General features: G+C 36.1%; 3 protein-coding genes across 6 annotated transcripts in view; 1 reads left to right on the forward strand and 2 right to left on the reverse strand.

The window, feature by feature from the left end:
• nfatc1 (nuclear factor of activated T cells 1) overlaps window positions 1-6,786 on the forward strand; it is a 40,806-nt gene extending 34,020 nt beyond the window's left edge. For both annotated transcript variants that reach the window (XM_027176035.2, XM_027176034.2), the window contains exon 10: window positions 3,497-6,786. In XM_027176035.2, the coding sequence (XP_027031836.2) occupies window positions 3,497-3,552 (56 nt within the window). In that variant the 3' untranslated portion in view covers window positions 3,553-6,786. The remainder of the gene's footprint in view (window positions 1-3,496) is intronic.
• A 209-nt stretch (window positions 6,787-6,995) lies between these two features.
• Window positions 6,996-10,728, reverse strand: si:ch73-196l6.5 (riboflavin transporter 2). 2 transcript variants are annotated; one of them, XM_047807707.1, is made up of 5 exons: window positions 10,618-10,728; window positions 10,352-10,450; window positions 8,416-9,456; window positions 8,148-8,271; window positions 6,996-7,547 (listed from the first exon to the last, which is right to left on the reverse strand). In XM_047807707.1, exons 3-5 carry the CDS (start codon window positions 9,432-9,434, stop codon window positions 7,341-7,343), a joined length of 1,350 nt encoding a protein of 449 aa, XP_047663663.1. In that variant the 5' UTR covers window positions 9,435-9,456; window positions 10,352-10,450; window positions 10,618-10,728; the 3' UTR covers window positions 6,996-7,340. The 2 variants fall into 2 exon arrangements, with proteins under 2 accessions (XP_047663663.1, XP_027031489.1); XM_027175688.2 differs by lacking the exon at window positions 10,618-10,728 and having other exon boundaries at window positions 10,352-10,469.
• A 297-nt stretch (window positions 10,729-11,025) lies between these two features.
• Window positions 11,026-20,757, reverse strand: slc52a2 (solute carrier family 52 member 2). 2 transcript variants are annotated; one of them, XM_027175527.2, is made up of 5 exons: window positions 20,578-20,733; window positions 15,059-15,207; window positions 14,004-14,859; window positions 13,414-13,537; window positions 11,026-12,512 (listed from the first exon to the last, which is right to left on the reverse strand). In XM_027175527.2, exons 2-5 carry the CDS (start codon window positions 15,177-15,179, stop codon window positions 12,303-12,305), a joined length of 1,311 nt encoding a protein of 436 aa, XP_027031328.2. In that variant the 5' UTR covers window positions 15,180-15,207; window positions 20,578-20,733; the 3' UTR covers window positions 11,026-12,302. The 2 variants fall into 2 exon arrangements, with proteins under 2 accessions (XP_027031328.2, XP_027031327.1); XM_027175526.2 differs by lacking the exons at window positions 11,026-12,512; window positions 13,414-13,537; window positions 14,004-14,859; window positions 15,059-15,207 and adding exons at window positions 15,608-18,570; window positions 19,095-19,160 and having other exon boundaries at window positions 20,578-20,757.
• Window positions 20,758-20,759: the final 2 nt, after the last annotated feature.

A 20,759-nucleotide genomic window follows, 5' to 3' on the forward strand; every position in this document is an offset into this window, starting at 1 on the left:
TTCATGTCACTCAGGAGGCACTTTTTACCGTTTAGTTGTCAATTTGATATTCAGCTTACTTTTCTGAGCTTTGCCTTTTAAGGAGCTCTGTGGACTTCACTTAATATAAATCAGCTGTATCATGATATCACTTTTACAAATGATTTGCATTTATCAACATACACCAATTTCTGTATGAGTATAAAGAAAATCAGCATTACCAAACTTTTGAAGATCTGGTTGCAATGTTTAGGCCAATTTGGATTGGTATATTAAAATATTTGCATACAACTTTACTAAAAGATTACGACCAAATGTCTGGCTTTGGTTAAGCAACATTTTAATGTACAGTATAGTTAGTTGGACCCTGTGTATTGACACTAGCTGATACTATTGATTGTGATGAAAAGCTGGAGGAAAGCCACACCGAGCTTCGACCTGGACTTGTTAGTATTCAGTGGACACACATGGCAGATGTTAAAGGAGGGGTAATGGTCATAATAAAAATCTGCTTTGCAAAAGCAAAGAGCCAAAAGCATAGAGCAGAGACTGATGAGTGCATGCAGTAAGTAACTTGAGTAGAAATGGATTATTTTCACCAAGAGATTTGGATGACCGTCTGATCACAAGCAGCTCCAAGTGAGTTGAAAGCCAGACGTCGTTGCGAGCAGACTGAGCCTCAGTGATTCTAATGCTCAATGGACACACGTGGCAGACATTAAATGGAGAAAAGCGGGGTCACATTGAACCTTTGTACAGACCTAGATGGTCGGATTTCAGAATAATTAGATATAATAGAATAATGAATATATTGTCATTATTATAGAATCAAAATAATCTGCTGTATTTGCCTATAGAGATTAATTTGTCTTTACTTCCCTGCTGATGCTTCATGAATAGTTACAATGGTACGATCTAAACGCATTATTAAAACTTCCATGACCGTTGACACATCTGCTTTACTTCGATTCAAGCGTCTACACCTGTATTCCATTCATCCTTTACTAATATCTAAATGATGACTTTGGAGAACTTTAGCTCGTAATAAATTCTCTGAATGAAAGTTTAGTGCACAGTGACACCCAGACAGGTATTTCTTCCTGAACACCTCCTGTGTTTTAACAGATGGGAGCATTTCAAGTGATCTGAATATTGATTCCACTCCCATGAAGGAGTTCGGGGTTTGCCAGAATTCGTCACGAGGACATATCCTTGCAAATTACTCCTAACTGTCAAAGACGTCTAATTGTTTCAGCATGGTCTAGTGTTTCAAAGATGAACACATGTGATTTGCTCTCTATAATTCAGCCATCATGCTAATTCTTTTCCTGCACGAATATTAGTAACAGCCGATTAAATCCAGTAGCTCGTAGACAGAGAGCGAGAAAAATGTGAGGTTTTAATATTTATGACTCCGTCGCCATGAGAAAACTCCTCCTCTTGATACTCTGAAAGGATTTTTTGATTTACAGATTTGTGGTAACACACAGTATGCTGCTTTTCTTACTAGTGATTAATGAGGTCTTTTAGTTATCTTAATACAGTGCATAAGGTTCTCTTAGGTTTATGTTCATGTGGTCAATCTTGATGCCAATTTCTGAAGTTAGGCTTTAATTTCTGGTTAAATGTAAACACTTTTGTGACCCTTCCTGAAGTGTAGTCGTACACACCCTATCCGTTTGCAAGTGGACAAGAAATTTGCGTTAGGAAGCACTGAGCCGTTGGTCAGGTCTCGGTCAGGTAGGGCGTCTCCTTAACACCACATCAGGAGATGAAAGGAAGCCTGGGCTCTATTGTTTCATGAGGGAATGTCAGCAATCTGGACTGCCTCTTGGTCCCCGAGGCTGCTTTGTGGTGGGAGCGCCAAGGCCACGGGTCATTCGGAGGGAATTCCTCAGCAGGCTTCCCGATTTTGGCTGGAAGGAAACCCACAGCTTCCAGCTCACGTGGCTCCTGTCTCTCTCTCTCTCTCTCTCACTCTCTCTCTCTTTATTTCTTTCTCTCTGGCTCCAGTTCCCCTTCTCTTCTCTTTGTGCAAAACAACACATTTACTGCAGTCTGAGTTTTTAAACATAAAGCTGCATTTGTCAACATGATTTATTTGGATGCTTGGTTTTTCCTTGTGCGGAAATTATCCAAGGTTTTATCTTTAGAAAGATGGAAACATGCAGCACAATATAAAGCCTTAAGAGATAGTTTTGAGTAAGCCTGTCGCATGAGGAATGTGATGCAAGGTATTTTATACATTTATAGAACGGGTTAAATTTTAATTGTTTTGAACCGTTCACTTTTTGAAGCCTTATTAAAAGCATTTAGAACCTGAAAATATACCTTTTTATCTTTCAGGGAGATAGAATCGCCATTTTTTATTTAAAAAATAAGACCTGACATAAAGCAAATACTTGGGTATGGTTATACCACACCAGAAATGTTTTTTTTTTCCACACTTGGGAAACCCCTTGTTTTTTAAAGCACCCTATAACAAGGAAATTCCTTCTCGTAAAAAGGTAGAACTTAGAAAATTGTTTGCTGTGTATTTAGTCCACTTTAAATCTATAAAGACCACAACTGTTTCCCTTTTAGAAAATATCCCAGTTATCATCCTTTGAGCAATGCCTGATTTTCCCTTGAATTCACTTTTCCCCTAAATTGATTTAGAAGTGCCTTACGAAGCCAGGCTTAGTTTCCTAATTTATTTAGTATATTGCAGAAGGGTTGATACACTTCAAATCAAGCTTTCCTCCTTGTCAGTAGGAAGAGACAGCTCCAGATGTGTGAGATGTCTGCAGGTGTGCAATCTGAGGAATGCAGCCATTGCTGATTTTCTGTCTGTTTATAACAGAAAAGGAATGTTGTTTTTGAACAGTTGCACTAACTGATACTGTGCTTTGGTGATGGTGATTGAGTTCAGCTGTCTATCATCCTGTTTTACAGTGATATCAATGATTAGATAAAATAAAACCATGTCACAAAATGCTCCCAGTGGGAATACAGGCAGATATTATGTCTGCTGCTAACATGCTAACAAACTAACTATAAAAGCTGGGCTTATCCGCTTGTCCTCGCTATCACTCTGTCTAGGAAGGCCTGGAGTTGTTTTAGGTCAGAGCCATGTGCTGTCACTTCCCATGTCAGGGCCAAAGTACATAGACGATTGAGTCTGAAAGAAGCCTTGACTGTGGGAATGCCGTGAGACACACAGCAGGCAGGAAGGCAGCGGACACCAGAGCACTAGGATCCTCTCATCAGAGGGCATGGCACAGCATCCTCCTTTTCTCACTTTCTCACACACACACGCGCGCACACACACACGAGCGCACACACACGCGCGCGCACACACACACGCGCACACACACACAGTACACATGGCATGCATGTGATGTGTTTCTTGGACAAGTTCATCTTTAGAAATATTGGGTATACATCCATAAATGGAGAATTGATTTGTTTTGGCATAAGATGTCACACTGAATCCTGGCATTACACAAGTAACACCAATTTTCCTCTTCTTTTACAGTCAATGAGATCATAAAGAATGACCTGTCCAGCATCTCTGTTCATACCCACGCATAGCGGCAACGGGACGTGATTCATACAGAAGAAATTGACATTTTTGAAACTTTCAAACCAGAAGAAAAACATGCCGCCATTTAGCCTGATCGCAATAACAACATCAGCACTGCAGAGTTCATTGCAATTGTAAAAGCAGTCAGATCAAAAAGACTGACTAAAAAAAGCAGACAGAAAGTGTATGGAATATATACAATATACTACCAAAACAATGTGTATGATCTGATGGACCAAGCCCCTGTACGGTGTTATTTTTTTTGGCCTCTACATTTCCTCTCATGTGCTCTTGTAGCTCTTTAAATTATTACCCAAGTGCAATTTGTTTTCCATGATTATTTTAATGTCTAAATGTTTAATGTATGCATATGCATATGTCAATACACCTTAAAATCAATGGTCATATTATTGTTTTTAGACAGAATGTCTAATATGGTATTGAATCATGTTTAAATAGCCATTCCTTTGCTTTACATTGGGATTTTGTCCAGCTGTAATGAAACAAATAACTGGAATTGCATTTTTTTTAATACAGTGCAAAAGAATCCTATTTATTTTCTCTACCTTAGCTGGAATGAATTGTACACAGGAAAATGAATAGTGTGTATTGTGGTAGTATAAAATGCTAAATGGAGTGAGAAGAAAAGCCGTACAGTTTCAAATTTTGAAAACCAAAGTGTTTTAATCAGGTTAGGCCGTGATCTGTTTCCAAACTCTGCACTACCTGTATATTCTCTGTGCCTCTGTGAGCATTTTGTGCCTTATGTGTATTCATGAAGCCACAGATTTTCTTTTCTGCTTAATTGCATGTTGTCAATATTTTGCTGAAGAAATTTTATAATCATTTTATCTAGCAGCTGACAGGAAAATGTTTTTTTTGCCGTATGTCTTTGTTTTTGTTTGTGATAGTATTGATGCCATTGTTTTGTAGGTTATTAGCTAATGTATGCACTTTACTTTATACTACTCCTTAATGATATTGAGGAAAAATGATGACATAATTTTTGTATTCTTTTTTTCATCAATCAGTGAATTCATGAAAGCAACACACCAGGATACTGTGTTTCTTGCCAGCATCTTGTATCCCAATTTTACAATTACTACTACTACATTTTTTGAATTAGCAATAGCAAAATATGCACAATAAATGCATTTAATAAAGCATGAAGTCATGTACATCATTCCTTTACGATACATCATTAAGTGTCAGAAGTGTTCCAAGAAACATACAGATTTCATTTTTGTTGTGCCTTAAAAACAATCTAATAGATTTAATGTATTTGACACACAATTACTGATTAATGCAGATTTGACAAATTCCTCTACTGTATTATGTGGCATTCTACATATTTTATCTGTGTTAAGGATATTCAGAGGCATCATGCCTTGTCAGATTGTTGAACCAAATAGATTTTATATCGTAGGCATTAACACTTCTGTGTTCAGTTTTCGCCGTTTTGATCACAGATAAGTCTAACACACTTCTATAAAGTGCAGATGCAACATCTCTGGATGGTGTTCAAAATCCATTTGTCTCAACATCACATGTTTCTGTGTTGTGCCCACTGTGCCTCCTGCATGAGGCTATTAAGGATATTCATCAACAAAATCTTGGAAATGTACTGGAAATGAACTGGAACGACTATATGACATAATTATACATAAGGAATAAAACAATGGGACTGTGTTCTTAAAAGAAAATAAATAATGATGTGGTGTGACATGGCACAAACAGAGTTACTGCTCACACCAGGAAGGTGAATAAATTTTCAAAATAAGGGTTTTAGTTCTGTCATACTAGAGCAATTTACTAGTTACATTTTTATGCATTACAAAATATGTTTTTCTTAAAATCTTACAAAGTCTAACAAAGCACTGAAACTAGAGGCTCCTAAAATGTTAAACATCACCACATAGAAAATTTTATCATATCAGCTATCACATATTTTATTATGCATTTTACATTACCTTGGTTGACCAATAAACTTTTCTTAATAATTTAAAAAAACAAAAAGTATTGCTTGATTTATTTCTCTTTGAAATGTACATGAAAAACTTGACACCACAATCAATTAAGTACAAAGAATTTTTTAAGAGATATTTTTTCTTAATTTTAAGAGATTAATAAAGGAAAAAAGTCTCCTGCTTACTGTATTTTCTCTTTCTTGAGTCATGATAAACTATTAAAGGTAAGCATTCCTTGTTTTGTTGAAAATGTATATGTTCGTAAATTTATAGATTAGCTTGATGCATCAATTGATATTCATTTTATTATATAAATATAAAAATTCTAAGCCATTTTAACTCTATTATCCACTCCAATAACACAAGCATTACAATATTACAGATATTTAAAAAATGCTTAAAATATTGCCACTATATTGTGAAAAACTAAAATGTAGAAGAATGTTGAAAAGAATTTAAGACTTTACGTTTGCATTTAGTTTGCTAGATAAGATCTTCACTCTGTGTTGAGTGAATTTCATCTCACACATACATCTGCTGGTAAAAACATACACAAACAAACATGAATGACACAATAACAACAAACATGTGGGGAGAAAAACAATAGCGCCCATCCTCAGGAGAATGTGCCAGATCCTCTCATCACTACTGTGTCATCTTGTGTACAACTAAATCTGGTGCCATTATTGTGGAGCGGAGAGAAATGTCTGGTGCCCAAAGAACCAGGAAGAAGAGATCAGGACAAGTGCAGCCCCAGAAAAACAGCTGTTGAGCTCAGGACCTGTGCCAAGACCCCTGTGACACCTGCCAGTACAACAGGCATGTTTTCCATGGGTATGAATCCCCACTGACAGATGCAGCCATGGTGACAGAACCTGCCCTGACTGTGTTATCATTAGAGCCATGAGCCAGAAATAATAGCACTATTAGTAGCTTGCAGCAGGTTCCTTAGGCCTTCTTTTGTTCTGTTTAATTTTAGGTTGGTTATTATTATTATTATTATTATTATTATTATTATTATTATTATTAGTAGTAGTAGTAGTAGTAGTAGTAGTAGTAGTAGTAGTATTAGTAGTAGTAGTAGTAGTATTTTCCTAAGCAATAATCTTGAATGTTTATACAGAAAATATTGATCAGACTGGTAAAGTGCATTTTGGTAGTTTTGATATTTTATCTTAAAAATGGATAAACAAATATATTGTGTTGCTGTAAATCAACAAAGGGACATCCATCTATCTATCTATATAATGCTATAAGCCCTTAAAGAAATCCATCCATCCATCTATCCATCTATCTATCTATCTATCTATCTATCTATCTATCTATCTATCTATCTATCTATCTATCTATCTATCTATCTATCTATCTATCTATCTATAAGCCCTTAAGAAATGTGTTAATTTTATTTATTTATTTATTTATTTTAGAAATTTGCTTTAAATTTGTTTAAATAAAATATTAATTATAAATTAATAATAAATTAAAAATTAAATATTAGGCAAATAAATATTAGGCATAAGGCAAATAATTTCCAATTTCCTCTTGGATTTATTTCAACGATCTCGTTTTTGCATACATTTTGTCCTAAAAAAATATGTCTTGAAATGCCAAAAAAAAAATCTAAACTATAAGGCTAAAAGAAATTAAAAATACAGGAGACAGCGCCACCAAGTGGTCACATTGAATTATTTAATAGCAAAAGGCAGACTCATTAATACGAAAGCACTTCATTCCTTTTTAATTCCTTGTCGTTGTATTGCATTTATATCCATTTATATATAAAATAGTTATTGGTGATAGTGATATACATATTATACTAGATACTGACGTTAGCACCTGGTGCTACATGGGTCTCCTGAAGAGAAAAGGTCATACACATTAACTAAAGGGAACATGATCACAGCTCCAAGTAGTGAACCCAACTGCACTACTGCGCCACACCACACGAGAGCGCTGTGACCTTCATCACGCAAGATCAATGCAATCATCACCTTTACATAGGACAGTGTGAAAACAAAAAATGTCCACGCTGCCACCTGTTGTAGAAAGAAATTGATGAACATGATTTAATCACTTTAAACTGAGTGTTATAAATATTAAACTGATATATAACATGTATTTATATTACATATATGAGTGGCAGCCTGGGAAAATCCATCAATTTCACTGAATTCTGGTTTAACCAAAATGTAGGTTTTTCTTTCAGTTACATATTCAAGCATTAGTAGTATCGATAAAAAATATATACATTTTTTTAGCTTTTTTTTATAGATAACTTCTAACTTATAACTGAACAAATACGATAATGCATCCAAGTTAGTCTGCGCAAACCTTGCTAGCACAGTAAAAGTCATGATTTTCTCATATTGGAAGGCTTTGTACCAGCGACCTTTGTCAGCTACTATTTCCTCACTGGTGTTAGCATGAAAAGAGATCAGTGGAGTAAAAGATGCTAATGTGACTAGTTATTTATAACAATAACTACTAATAACTATTTTGGGATTCAGATATAAATGATGTACTACATAAGATATGCTATATTATAGATTTTCCCAGGTTAGTACAAACAAAATAAGCCTCACTTGCAGAAGTAAGAGGTTTATATTCAAATATACTTTATGTAACACATTACTTACTATAAGAACGGCTCCAGAAATGTGGTTTACCAGCAGTGGACAGGGACTTAGCACTGCCATGGCCATGATATAAACAGCAAGAACGGAGCCAAAACCAGTCAGAATCCCCATCACCACCAAAGACCTTTAAACATGGAAAGAACTTGGGTTCAATGTTTGTTAAAATCTGGTAGTGTATGTAATTATTTTTGGAGGCTCATAAAATTCTATTAAATCTCAAATTGTTTTTTTTGCCATCAACAAATACTATAAAAATATGGTCACTCACCTTTGAGCATAAAACATGGCAATGAAGCAGGCCACTGGGTTTGCTAAGGAGGCCATTGTAGCAGACCAATGATAAGCGCGGTTTCCATAAGGTAGGCATGAGTAAGACTGAACTGATAGTAACACTGAATTGGTCAGAGCATTCACCCAGGCCAGGATGAAGAAGATGTAGAAAATTTGTGCCCAACTGTAAGTTCCCTTTCCAAACATCCCCCTGAACTTCTGGATGCGATTTAGAGAATTCATCATGGGCTTCTGTTCTGGTGTTTTGTTTTTCTTTGTAAAGTCTGTCTTTCTAACAGCACCTTGGTATTTGAGATTCACTGAGTGTTCTCGAGCCACTACTGGAAGGTTGTTCAAAAGAAAGAAAGCTACCAAGCAGACAAACATCATGGCTGCCAGGAAGAAAAAGAAAGCCTTAGCTGAGAAATTGGCTGGTAAGTAGTGCGGTATTAGGTAATAAGTCGAGTCCAAAGACCCATTGATTGTTTTATTGAGATTTAAGTTTTGGGTGCCATTGACACATTGCATGACACCTACTCCTTGAATCAGGGCCACTACAGCTGGGACCAGTCCACTCAAACCTTCACCTATATAATAGGTGGTGAGATACACTGACTTGAGCGTCATCATGAATGGTAAGAAAGTCACTGAAGAGGTGCAGTCCACAGTAGATATGAAAAAGGTCAGGATCAGGAGATAAATGCTGCGCTCGACTCCTTGTATAATAACGGTCTCCTTCCAGAAGAAAGCTAAGAGGAAGCTTGTGAGGGTCCCGAAACTGACAATGACGTAGATCACAGTGGTTTCTTTGAGCTTTCCTGGTTGGAATTGATGCATCAGAGTGACAAACAGAGGACCAACATTAGCAATCTGGGTCAGGATGGATAGATAGGAGGGAAGGTACCAGCCCTCAGGCACCTGAGGGACGATGAGGGGCAGTTCAACCCACAGCCCACAAATGGTCACCCAGGAGCCCATTCCAAACAGGCAGGATAAGACATGAGTGAGGAGAGACATGGCCTTGATTTGTCTGGAGTTTCTAACAGATATAATAGTATCAAACAAATAAGTTTTATAAGCACATCAAAAGCAAGATGCAAAAAAACCCAATTGTGAACAAATTGTGGAATAAAATGAGTAAGGTACACAAAAAAAATAAATAAAAAAATAGCCCAGAGTCATGTACTTAGTAAATTATTAGAAGACTTGGTGAATTATTAGTCTATTTCCCTATGGGTTAACTCAGAATTTCTAAAAACCTTTATAGCCGGTAAACCCTGTTTAAAAGTGTTTAAAAAATTACATCACTGACACATTTACATTACAAAATAATCAATAGATTACACTCAGTTAAATGCTTACAAAAATATAAATAGCTATTCCTTAATTTTCCACTCATGGAAGCCATTTTAATGAAATTAGATTCTAGTGCATTATTTATAAGCCTTACAAATTAAAAGAAAAAAAAGGAGGTTTGCATTATGATTTGTCACTGTGACAGAATTTGGAAATCAAAAAAACATTTCATGAGTAGATTCAATGTGTAGAAAAAATCTGTACTTGACTATTACTAGACTGTTAGAAAGTGATTTTAAATCCACTCTTACAGATATCTGTGTCTGATTAGACTGTAACAATGTCAGGAAGATGTGTTTCATTATGCCTGCAGACAATCAGTACAGATTCAGTAGTCTGCTAATCAGCTCAACAAATGTGTAACACAGCCCAGGTGCAAAAGCCAATGTAATCATACACACAATAAACCTTTATTAAGTTTTCAACTTTCTGAACACTACTGACACATGGAACACTTTAGCTAAATAGATATTATTTGAGTGTAATTATTGCACAGAGTAAACATTTCTCTATTAAAATTAATTTTAAATGTTCAATAATTGTGCTTACATATAAAATGCTAAAGGTTAGATACTCACTCGTTAGTCAGTCAGTTTGATCTGGCAACTGTGAAGTGTTTGTTAAATGTTTGCTTGAGATTGTAGGTGTGCATCCACAGACCAACCATGATGACCCACCTGTTGATGTTTTATCAAAAGGTGCACACCCTTAATTATACTTCCACTCGAGATTAAAACCAATATAAAGGATTTACAGAAATGCACAATCTCTAGAAACAAATGTTTTTTTAGGAAGCAATTCAGAAAAGCTAACGATTGAAATGATAGAGCATTTCTTAACTTACTACAAAGATAGTTCACTTGCATTACTTAAACCCTTGAAGCAATGACCCTTTATGCTTTATAGTAGAGAGGGCAAATATAACATATAATGGCAACAAAACATTACAGCTTATACACGGGGTAAGATATGCTGTTTTGTTAAAAAAAAAATGCAAACAGCACAACAAACACTGTTGAACCTTAAATTTTAACCTTGGTAAATTTTAACCAGATTAACCCTTTACCTGTGATCCCTTAAACTGTGGCTGCATTATGTAACAAAGATTTTGTAAGCCAAATTCCTTCACTTCCATAAACAACTATAACATTTTGCAGTGCACACACAAACCCTTTATTAAATCTCCTTGAAGAGACAGATGAGATGTCAGACAAGACAAAATGTTACCAGAAACCATAAAAGAAGGACAATATTCGAGGAAAACCTTCATTCTTTAATATTGTACACAGTAATCCAGTTTCATTAATAATTATGTAAGAAACATAATTCAATCACTACAGTCAGCTATTATGAAGACATCAGAAAAAACTCATCAGATTCACAGATAAAGGTGTTTAAGCCCTTTGGTTATACACTAAATATACTCTAAATATTAGAGAAAATATTTTAAAGAATTTCTAACATTTTGTAACCATTTGTCATAAGCTGAATCAGCTTTTCAATTCAACATTATTGGTCTCAAAAATGAACCTATTGATTATGCATATATTAATTAGTCAACCTAAAAAGAGAGAGTTTTTAGTCTAAATGAGTAAATTTGTATAAATCTTCATATATTAGTTGCATCTTAATATCATTTTTCAACAAGAAAAGTGCTCAACATTGCAGTGTATTATTCTTATAATTATCCATAAATTCAATTAGAATTAGAGTTGCATAAGATTCCTCTAGTTATTTTAGAACATGTTAAAATGAATGCCCTCAAAAATTAAATAATAACAACTCAAACATGACTTGAAACTAATATGATCAAATAATTATAATGAAAATTAAAGTTACCACAAAGCTAATCAGTTTTAATTTTAATAATATATTCAAGTTTAATGTGTAGTACAGGTGAAGAATCTAACAATGCAGTGTGGAATGATGAATTAATCGCAACTGATTTAACTGATGAAACAATTGAAGCTTAATGGATTAAAGACAGAATGCTCTGGTATTTTCGGATTTCATTTAAGGATGTAGAAACGTATATTCATTTCTTCTAAGTAAATCTTCTAAGGATTGTTGCAAAGCCTGTAAATCTATTGGGGAGGAATGATCCGATGTTTTTTTTTGTGTGTGTGTATTCTTTTTAGTCTATGGACATGTTTTCGTTTTGAGCTATAAAATATGTAACAGACTTCACAAAACTTGGAGGGGCATTTTTTGTGTGTCCCTTGGGGTATATTACTGTAAATCTAGGTTCAAAGTTGCAAAACAATTACTCAACACCTTCAGATATATTTGTTGTATCGTCAATGTTTCCACTACCTCAGGAATGAATTCATGCTTGTGTGGATGAAACATTTGATTTGTTTTTAGATGTACATGTGTATTTACTTTTATGATTGCAAAGGCTCTGCATTCAGGCTGATACATTTATCTCCTTCATACTACAAACACTGAAACTTCCATTTCAATCCCACATGTAATTCTACTCACTACATAAAGTCATAAAGTGAATGTGATTAAATGCTGACACTGGTGCTAGCTGCAGGTGTTCACACAGTCCTGAGCTCGCTGAAACACCTGGTACACACTCACTAGCGGGAAAATAGTGAGTGCTCCGATGAGAGAGCCGGCCTGGATGAAAACTCCACACCAGAGCAAAGCAGTGTGTCCTGCCTCATGAAGAAGAGTGCTAACCACCACCTTCACATACGAGAACAAGCCTGTGAAGATGATCCATGAGATCACCTGTGGAAACAACAACATTCAGGCATCTATTTAACATCATCATATAGATCTAGCAAAATAATACATTCATCACGGTTGGTTTCTAAAGAGTAGGTGATTTAGTTCAAATGTTTATATCATTCTTTTTAACATCTAATGCACTGATTTTAGATTTAAACAAGTTTTAAAGGTTTATACAAGACTGAAAAACATAGCGTATAATCAGGGGCATATTTACCATTTTGGGGGCCCCAAGCAAAGTGAGGACCTGGGGCCTTCATGCCCCAACATTGAATAAAATTTTTCTTTGATTTGTACAAGGATAATATTGAGTATATAGAATAAAGTGAGACAAAATATAAACCAGACATATTTTACTTTGAACTGTGCAACACCTCACAAAATTGTTAGTTAGGTAACATTTTACGAAAATATAGTGTCCACTGTCTCATTGAAAATGATACAGAATCCTTTTTTTTTTAATACAAAATTAGTGTCTTTTCTTGGTTTTACCTTAGATACTTATTTTGTCTGTTGTCTTACATATTAAAAAAAAACTAGTCTTTTCACCTGAATTGAACCTTTCTGGTTTTGGCTTCAGCAAAATCATTAATTATATCCTCCATTTTCAGGGATGATGTAAGTTTTGGCCAACTTTAAGTATTTATTTATTTGATTTGATTTCTTTCATTTTTAAGCTTCATGGTTGATTCTTTCTATGTGTCTGGCCTGTACGTTAATAAATTATGTCAAAAACAATCATTAAATGGGTTAACCGTTCGTGGCCAGTACGAACCCGTTTGGCCCCACACAAATGCGTGCTTTGGTAAACACGCTACTGCGTATAATATTTATTATAAGAGAAGAGAAGAGAAATTTGAACAAATCAAAAGAGATATTATATAAAATTATCATCACTTACCACCATGGCCACTCCTGCATGTGTTCCCAAGAGGGGTGGGCATGGACTAAGGGCAGCCAGAGCCAGCAGATAGACAGCAAACAGTCCTCCTCCAAGTGACATAAAACTAAGGCCAACACTAGACCTACAGTATAACATTAAATGGATAAACATGGCATGCATGTTACAAAGCAGTATCACTTGCTACGTCTTCCATAAATTATGTGGTGTGTTCACTGTACAAGTCCCTGTGTAGGCATTGCTACATTTATTAGAATGTGTGCAAACATTTTAACAATGAAAATAAATACACACTTTCTGGTCAATAAGAATAAAAAATTCTAAAGTTCTGTGGTATAAAATTAGCTTAGCATAGAGTAGTTGACCACTTTGTTACTTGAGGTAATTAACGAATATATGTGAAATCAGTCACACTACTTTCCTCGTTGCTATAAGCTTTTTCACCTAAGAGAAAAGTTTCCATACATATTAGTGAAAATGTATAGGTAAAATTAATTGATAAACTTGGCACAATCTATATATTTTACTTCTTCAGTGTAAACTTTGTATTAGCAGACAGATCACAAAGTCAAACATTTTTCTGAACCCACCTTAGCAGAACAGCCATGGCTGCAAAGCAAGCCAGAGGATTTGCGATGTTTCCCAAGACAACAGAGAGGTGAAAAGCCATGGGACCGTACGGCAGGCAGGAAAAGCTCTGAACTGATGGCAAAACCCCATTAGTCAAAGCAGTAGAGACTCCAAGCAAAATGAGCAGGTAGATATTGCGTAAAGTCCAGAAGGACACAGCAGGGTTAATTTTCTCCACTTCATCGTGTTCCTCCGACACTGGAGATTCTTCATTTTGTAATGGGTGTTCCTCTGGTCCTTGATATTTCTCAGTCACTTGCTCTGCGACCTGACTGACTTCTGCTTCAAAAGATGTTGCAAATGTGTACATCATAGCCAGGAAGGAGAGTGAAGAGATAGTTAGCATCACAAACAGGAACCAGAAGAAGTCCTGGGCTGGGAAGTTCTCTTTAAGATAACGAGTCTTAGTGCCATTTTCTGTCTTAATGCACTCGACCTTCCCTACACCCTGTCCAAGGGCCACGATACAGGGAAAGAGTGCACTGAGCCCTTGGCCAACGAAAAACGTCCGGATGTATTGTGGAGGGTAACGGAACATAAAGGGCAAAAAGGTCACATTGGAGGTGCAGCACACAGTTGACAGCACCACAGAAAGAAGCAGAAAGGCCACGGATCTTGGTTCACCAGCAACTGTTACCACTTCTGACCAGAAGAGGGCGAGAAAGGCTGAAGCAACTACTGCCAGGACTTGTATAGAGTGAATGAGAGCACGCTCATTCAGTAAACCTGGAGCAAAGTGGTGTGTTAAAGTGACAGCCAGTGGACCCACATTACCAAAGGCAATAAGCACTGAGAGATAGGCTGGCAAATTCCATCCTACAAAACAGAAAAGAATAATAGATTTCATCAGGTTTCTGGCTTTGTACATTCTGTAAAAAAAAAAAAAAACTGTACTCATATGAATAAAAATTAGTTTAACCCAGTTAAGGGTTACAAAGTACTGATTTTAGAAGTTACTCATTGTTTTTTTTTTGCATTTTATTATGATTGTTTCTAATGCAGAAAAGTGATTTACCTTCTGGCAAAGTGTTTACTACCACAGGCAGTTCCACCCAAAACGAGTTTACAGCTATCCACGATCCCATTCCGAACAAGGCCACCAAAACGTGCGAGACAGCAGCATTATTCCACCACATACTGTATCTATCTTATAGCTGTATTCCTCTGATTAAAGAAAATAAAAAAGTTCAATACACATCCATATACCACAGTGATGAAGAAGGTGCTTGAATTTCAATAAAGTGACAATGCTGCTTACTGCAAGAAGAAACATACATTTCCATTAATATATTTCTGTATTTGAATTTTTTTTTATGTTAAGTACTACAAAAAACTTATCTACACACATCCAAAAACCTGTAATCAACAGGAGACCTCAAAAAGACACTTCAACATTTATATCAATTTTATAAAATATGATTCTTTTTAACCAATATCTATACCTTAACATACACTTTTTGTTTAATACATTGTGCAACAACAACAACAACAACAATAATAATAATAATAATAATAATAGCACAAAAAGTATCTGAAAAATCCAAGTTTAATCTGAATGTGGAAAGAATACACAGACACTAGAGAAAGGTGAGGGATATAGTAGTTTATTTTAAACCAAGCTATAAAAATAAATGCATATTATACACAACTGAATAACTTTACTATAACAAACTCGATAAAAATCAATTAGACACATTTTTAAAAGTATTGTGAGTTTTTTTTTTTCAGACTAGAAAACAAAACATTGAATGAAACCATGATGGATGGTAATATGGAAATAAATGAAAAATAATGGAAAAATCTATGAATCAGGTGAAAACTCAAACACTTTCTCTCTGTAACTCTGAAAGATTACTCAGTTGTCTTTATTATTTATATCTATTTTATTATTGGAAGGTGAAGATGGTTGATTCACAGTTTGTTCTTGTGGTGTAAATTGTGAAATACCTGAACTCGCTTCACCCCCAACGACATTTCCAGTCGGCTCTGTTACTAAGCTTGTGGACTGGTTATCGCAAGGCAAGATGGCCTTTAGTTTGTTGACCAGGTCTGACAGAGAGAAACCTAAACGGTTCAGCCGTTTGTCTCGGCACCCAACGACAAACTTTTGGTAGTTTAACTCTGAACGGACAGCCTCTCGCTTTTGAGAATGGTGTGCCCCTTCCATTCTCAAAAGCAACTGATCGACATCTTGAATGCTTTTACATGGGCCTCCGTTTTTTGTGACTGAAGCAATTATGGTTTTCCTGTACTTCTGGTCTTGCATTTTCAAATTACACGACAACTTGTTCAATTTTCTTTTCTTTTTTAATTTGTTCAATGGTCGCAAATTCGCCCTGTCAAACATGACATAAGGCTTTGAACGTTTCTTGACAGCTGGAGCCCTGTAGATAACACCGTCACCATCCGAATGGTCTTCTGTATTACCCTCAGGCTGCACTTGGGATTTATCCGGCCTGTTTTTGTTGTAGGAGTATGCATGACCAAACGGGTACTCGCCCATCAGCTGGGACAACGTGCAGCTAGCAAACTGTTCCATGAGTTCCCCAGAATGATCTTTGCAGTACTTGCCTCCTGGTAAGAAGTCTTTGAGATTTTCTTCCATTACAGCAGCAATGAACTTCATCATCCTCTGTAGGCATTCCTTCATTAGAGCACCATATTGATTATTTGCATTTCTATGGCAGAAGGAAAATACACCAGGAAAGCTGTTCTCCTGCATTGGAACCTGGAGAAACACATTTGTCACGGCCTCGGGTTGCAAGAGAACAGATGCATCCCTGGACCACTCTAGAAGCTTCTCATAAAGGCAGTAAAGGTACTTGCTGAACAACACGTACTGGGCGTCACTCTTCAGGAGCTGCCAAAAGGGCCCCAAGACTTTACAATACACTACAGCCACAACACAGACGAGAGCCTGTATAGCCTCATCGCTAGCATCAGAATTAATGCTCTCTAGAAAAATATTTGCATCATCTTTAAGTAGCTGTAGGTCAGACACAAACAGTGCAACGTCACTGTAATGGTGAACAAGCGCAGCTGCTGCCTCAAAATAGTTAATGAACCTATTAGATTGATTGACAGGTAGCCTAGAAGGGTTCTTCCTCTCAATGCAAAAGGCAAGCCAGTGCCTTCTGTAATTATTGTTGCTTTCTCCTCTTGGACACAAGATTTCACAAGCCATGTTAATGTACCGAGTGACGGCACTCTCATTGAAGTTTAAAAAACCGTTAAATTTGGGGTTTTTGTCTCGCCCAAGCTGATCCCCTGTAGTGTTCACAATTTCTCTTTCAAATGACATGATTTGCTTCTCAACAGCATCAATAAAATTGAGAAGGAAATGAGTGTTGCAGTGAAGGAAATTCAAAGGCGGTGGTAGCACAGGTTCTTTTCCAGCCGAGTTATAGGCCAAGACTTTTTCATTCAGAGACTGCATGCTGAGATCTTCTTTCAGCATCAGAGCATACTGATTCTTGAGGAGATCCATAGACACCAGATTGGCCCCATCAGTTCTCCCTCCATACATTTCTGTAAGTTTTTGCAAAGACAGCACAGAGACATCGAGGATGGATAAACAATCTCCTGTATCAACCTGGGTCTTGTCTTCCAAGTCAGACTTAGGCTCAGCAGGCTGACAATGATAATCTTCCTTCTTCACTTCTCTTGGTTGGAATGTCTGGTCAGAGTCATTGTCACATTCCAGCTTTGGGCTGTTTTCAGTATAGCAATGTGGCTTTGGATTGTATTCAGGGCGGAAGTATGAGAAATTAAACGATTCACTTTCATCCTTGATCTTGTCCAGTGGAATATTTTGGATCCTTTGAACGTGAAGACGCTTTCTTTTCAAATGCCCTTTGATTACCGACACACTCCTGTATTCTGAGTCATCCTTGAGATCAGAGATAAGATGAAATGGACTCCGAAGAAATTCATCGTACAATCCACTGCTCCGGTATCTTCTGGTTTGATTTTTTCGACACTGCATCCTGAACCTTTCCAGACTTGCCTGAAGGAGTTTATTGGCTTTATGGATTTTACCATCACTGCAGAATGCAGGGTCAAAATTACAAAGCCATGACACCAGAACAACTGGGTCAAGTTTTTCTCTTTCAATGAAGCTGGTCAGTTCTAGTATCAGACCATTTGTAACTTCTGTTAACTTTGCACGGTCAGAAAAATCAGACATTTCAAGCAAATCAGGTCTGCTGATGCCAATGCTATCGCATATTGGTCCCACAAATTCAAAGTTAACATTTGACGCGAAAAAGCTCTCTCTGGCATCTCCGGTTAAGCTCATAGCTGTTTCTGTATTCCTTTCAATCAAACCTCGAAAATCTGCAGATTGAAATACTGGAAAAATCTTCTGAAGCCACTTTGTAATGTTCACCCATGAAGCATTATTGTCCTCTCTTAATACGCCGACTTGCACCAGAAGCCGGTTTGTGCAGAGCTTTTCATCCAACTCCAGTGACTCGCCAGTCTGAGATCCAAGGAAGTCATCCAAAAGGTTGAAGTAGAAATCATCCTCTACAATAGAACATATATATCATATAAATCAAAAGTTTTTGTTTTTTTTTAAAAAAGGATATTGAAAAAATTTTTTAATGTGTTGCATTAAAATGTATGTGTGTGTCTATATTTTACATATTTTTGGCTAATTGCTTTTAAATTTCATACTAGTCTGTATAAAGCTCTGAATTAAGAATTCCCTGAAGATAAACATGTTTCTGTTTTGTAGGTGTACCAAGTCATGTTCAAGCATTTAGTTACCTCTAAAAGTGAAACAATAAAATAAAAATAAAAATTATGGGAACATGTTGGACATTTTTAAAGTATCTCATTAGAAGTCAAATTGATGATGGCACATATCCAGCAACTTTGTGAGGAAATCACACTTGGCTTCCAAGTCTTTAGACATGTATGCAAACTTTTAACCAAGGAGGTAAACAATAACAATATACACACGCACAGAGAAATATACACATACATACATACAGACAGATACTAGCCAAAATGAAATATTACAAAAGGGGATAAAGATAACTACTCACTCAATTCATCAGCGATACTCATAGCACTAGGAACACTGAAACTGGAGTCTTGAAGGTCCTCCATAGCTGCACAAAGAAGTGTGGTGGATTGGGTAGGAAAATTTAATCATCTGGAGGTTAAAAATCTTCCAAATAAAGGTCAGATAAGTTTTTCAGAACTAAGAGCCAGAAACACATAGTTGGGTTTTTAACTGAAGGGCCGGCTTTAAGATTAGAGGGAATCTCACACAACAAAAACAATAATACACAAAAAAAAGTACACTGTCCCAACAACAGATCACACTGGATCACCCTAAAACCGGTCCTGCAGTGAATAACACCAACAATACACTCCGCTCTATTGTTTTATGAATTTTTTTCAAATACTTCTCAACATACAAAAGAGGATATTATAATGAGGTTGGTATAATTTATCAAAAGTCGTAAAGTGTCAAGGTACAATGAACAAAGACCGAACAAGAATGCAGCGGTTTAACAGTGTGATGAAAGTGTGTAAAAGGTCAATTACCTCACACACTTCTCAACATGTAAGAGCTAATAAACCTCTATACTTCACCTGTATATCCATTGAAATAACCACCTGAACTGACTTTTTTTTTGAAAGGTTTAAGTGAATATACTATATTTTGTATACAAATATGAGCTTTGAATCAGGCTAGGCAGTTTGTTGTTGCAGGGCATGCTGTAAAAGATAAACATCCATAATGATATCCATGATATTTTGTAAAGCATCAACCACAGCAACTATTTTTTATATTGTTTAATGGTGTGGGATGTCTTTTTCAAGACAAGTCGTTTCTTCACAACTCTCTTATTTTCACTCTTGGAAGTTAATAAGACACAAAAGAATCTTTTCATGTTGCAGAGAAACCAGAACAAAGTTATTATAGGTCCTGAATCTCATTCTGTCCCAGAGAACAGACTACTATAAAGTGCTGAAAGCTGAGACTCTTTTCATAAATGTTAAAGCAATATAATCACATTTTTTTAATAAAACATTTCTATATAATTTTATTAGAAGCCTGGGCTTAGATTGTGACTGAATGCTATACAAATGTTTACGTGTCTATATTAACATTGTGTATATAATTTATAGTAAATTATGACAAATCAGACTGGAATTTAACAGCACTTTATTGGGAGTAAGGAATAATACAGAGCAGGATGTTATAAGGAAAGATTTAAAGATGAGACTCTTCAAAGTAAAAATAAATAACAAAATATTATTTTTCCTCAATGAAAAGTTCAACATAGCGTTTACAAAAAACAGTATATGTGGAGTGAGTTACATTATGTACCATAAGTTAGCTTGCAAGCTAATGCAAGCCTGAGCCAAAGGCGAACTTAGCATGCTAAGTGGCTAATACATACAGCCTATAGCCACTTAGCATGCTAAGGAGCACACTCGTTGTAAGAAGACAACATACATAAAATAATACATAAAACAAAAATAATACTTAAAAAATAATAAATATGTTCTCACCTCGTGTTTTTTGTCCCTCGTACAAATTATGAGCGCTTGTTTTCCACTTACATTTCCTTGGTAAGAAGAATAAGGATAAGGATAGAAAACTGTTGGGATTTGGTATGCAGGGCTCAGCATTTGATTGGCTGTTTGATTCTGAGGCGGAGGACCTGATTGGTTCCAAATAGATGGGCTTTACA

This window comes from Tachysurus fulvidraco, chromosome 24 (genome assembly GCF_022655615.1).
Source record: "Tachysurus fulvidraco isolate hzauxx_2018 chromosome 24, HZAU_PFXX_2.0, whole genome shotgun sequence".
Taxonomy (NCBI): Eukaryota; Metazoa; Chordata; class Actinopteri; order Siluriformes; family Bagridae; genus Tachysurus; species Tachysurus fulvidraco.